We start from the raw sequence: 776 nt of genomic DNA on the forward strand, positions 1-776 counted from the left end.
GCCCGCTGCCCCGCGGCTCTCCTCAGGGCAGGGGCCGGGCGTCGCCCCGCGCCGCAGCCCCTCTCCCGCCCGGCCCCGGTCCCCTACCCCCGGGCAGCAGGGAGGTGGGAGAGGCAAACCCGGCGCTTACAGTTCGCAGGAACTGGATCTCGTCCTCGCCCTCGCCCCCTTCGGCCATGGCTCCCCCTCTCTCTCCTTCTCCCGGGCGCTGCTCCCGGTGCCCGGGCGGGCGGTGCTGGTGGTGGCTCCCCGCGGGAAGGAGGAGGCGGCGGCGGCGGCAGGAGGCTCAACGACCGCACCGGGCTGGGGCAAGTGCGAGGGCGGCAGAGCCGGCAGCCCCAGCCCGGCCCTTGCTGCCAGCGGGGTGCGGGTGCCCGTCTGCCTGCAGCAGGTTGACAGCTCTGCCCAGCCGCCCCGCCGCCAGTGCCTGCCGTGGGGGGAGCGGGATGCGATTAACCGGGGGAGGGGGGGGGAGGCGGAGCTCCCCGGGCCCCCCCTCGCCGCTGCAGGTGATCCGCAGCCGGCTCCCTCCGCACAGCAAACCCGCCGCCCAGCGCCCCTTACTGGCTGCTCCGCGGAGAGGCGGCTGACGGTTCCGCCGGTCGCCGCGGCGGGGCTCGCCTCAGGGGCTGACCTCGCCTCAGGCGGCCGCTGCCCGACCCGCCGGGCTCGGCCTCACGGGGCTCGGGGCCTGGGTCTGCCTCGGCTCCGTCGGGAGGTACCGGGTAAGGCCGGCGCCGCGTCGGCGCGGACAGGTCTGTCCCTCCCGGAGCTCT

General features: G+C 77.3%; 1 protein-coding gene across 5 annotated transcripts in view; it reads right to left on the reverse strand.

Moving 5' to 3' along the window:
- RYR2 (ryanodine receptor 2 (cardiac)) overlaps nt 1-425 on the reverse strand; it is a 408,602-nt gene extending 408,177 nt beyond the window's left edge. For all 5 annotated transcript variants that reach the window (XM_014950610.1, XM_014950613.1, XM_014950612.1 and 2 more), the window contains exon 1: nt 131-425. In XM_014950610.1, the coding sequence (XP_014806096.1) occupies nt 131-178 (48 nt within the window). In that variant the 5' untranslated portion in view covers nt 179-425. The remainder of the gene's footprint in view (nt 1-130) is intronic.
- Nucleotides 426-776: the final 351 nt, after the last annotated feature.

This window comes from Calidris pugnax, unplaced genomic scaffold, assembly GCF_001431845.1.
Source record: "Calidris pugnax isolate Ruff unplaced genomic scaffold, ASM143184v1 scaffold24, whole genome shotgun sequence".
NCBI lineage: Eukaryota > Metazoa > Chordata > Aves > Charadriiformes > Scolopacidae > Calidris > Calidris pugnax.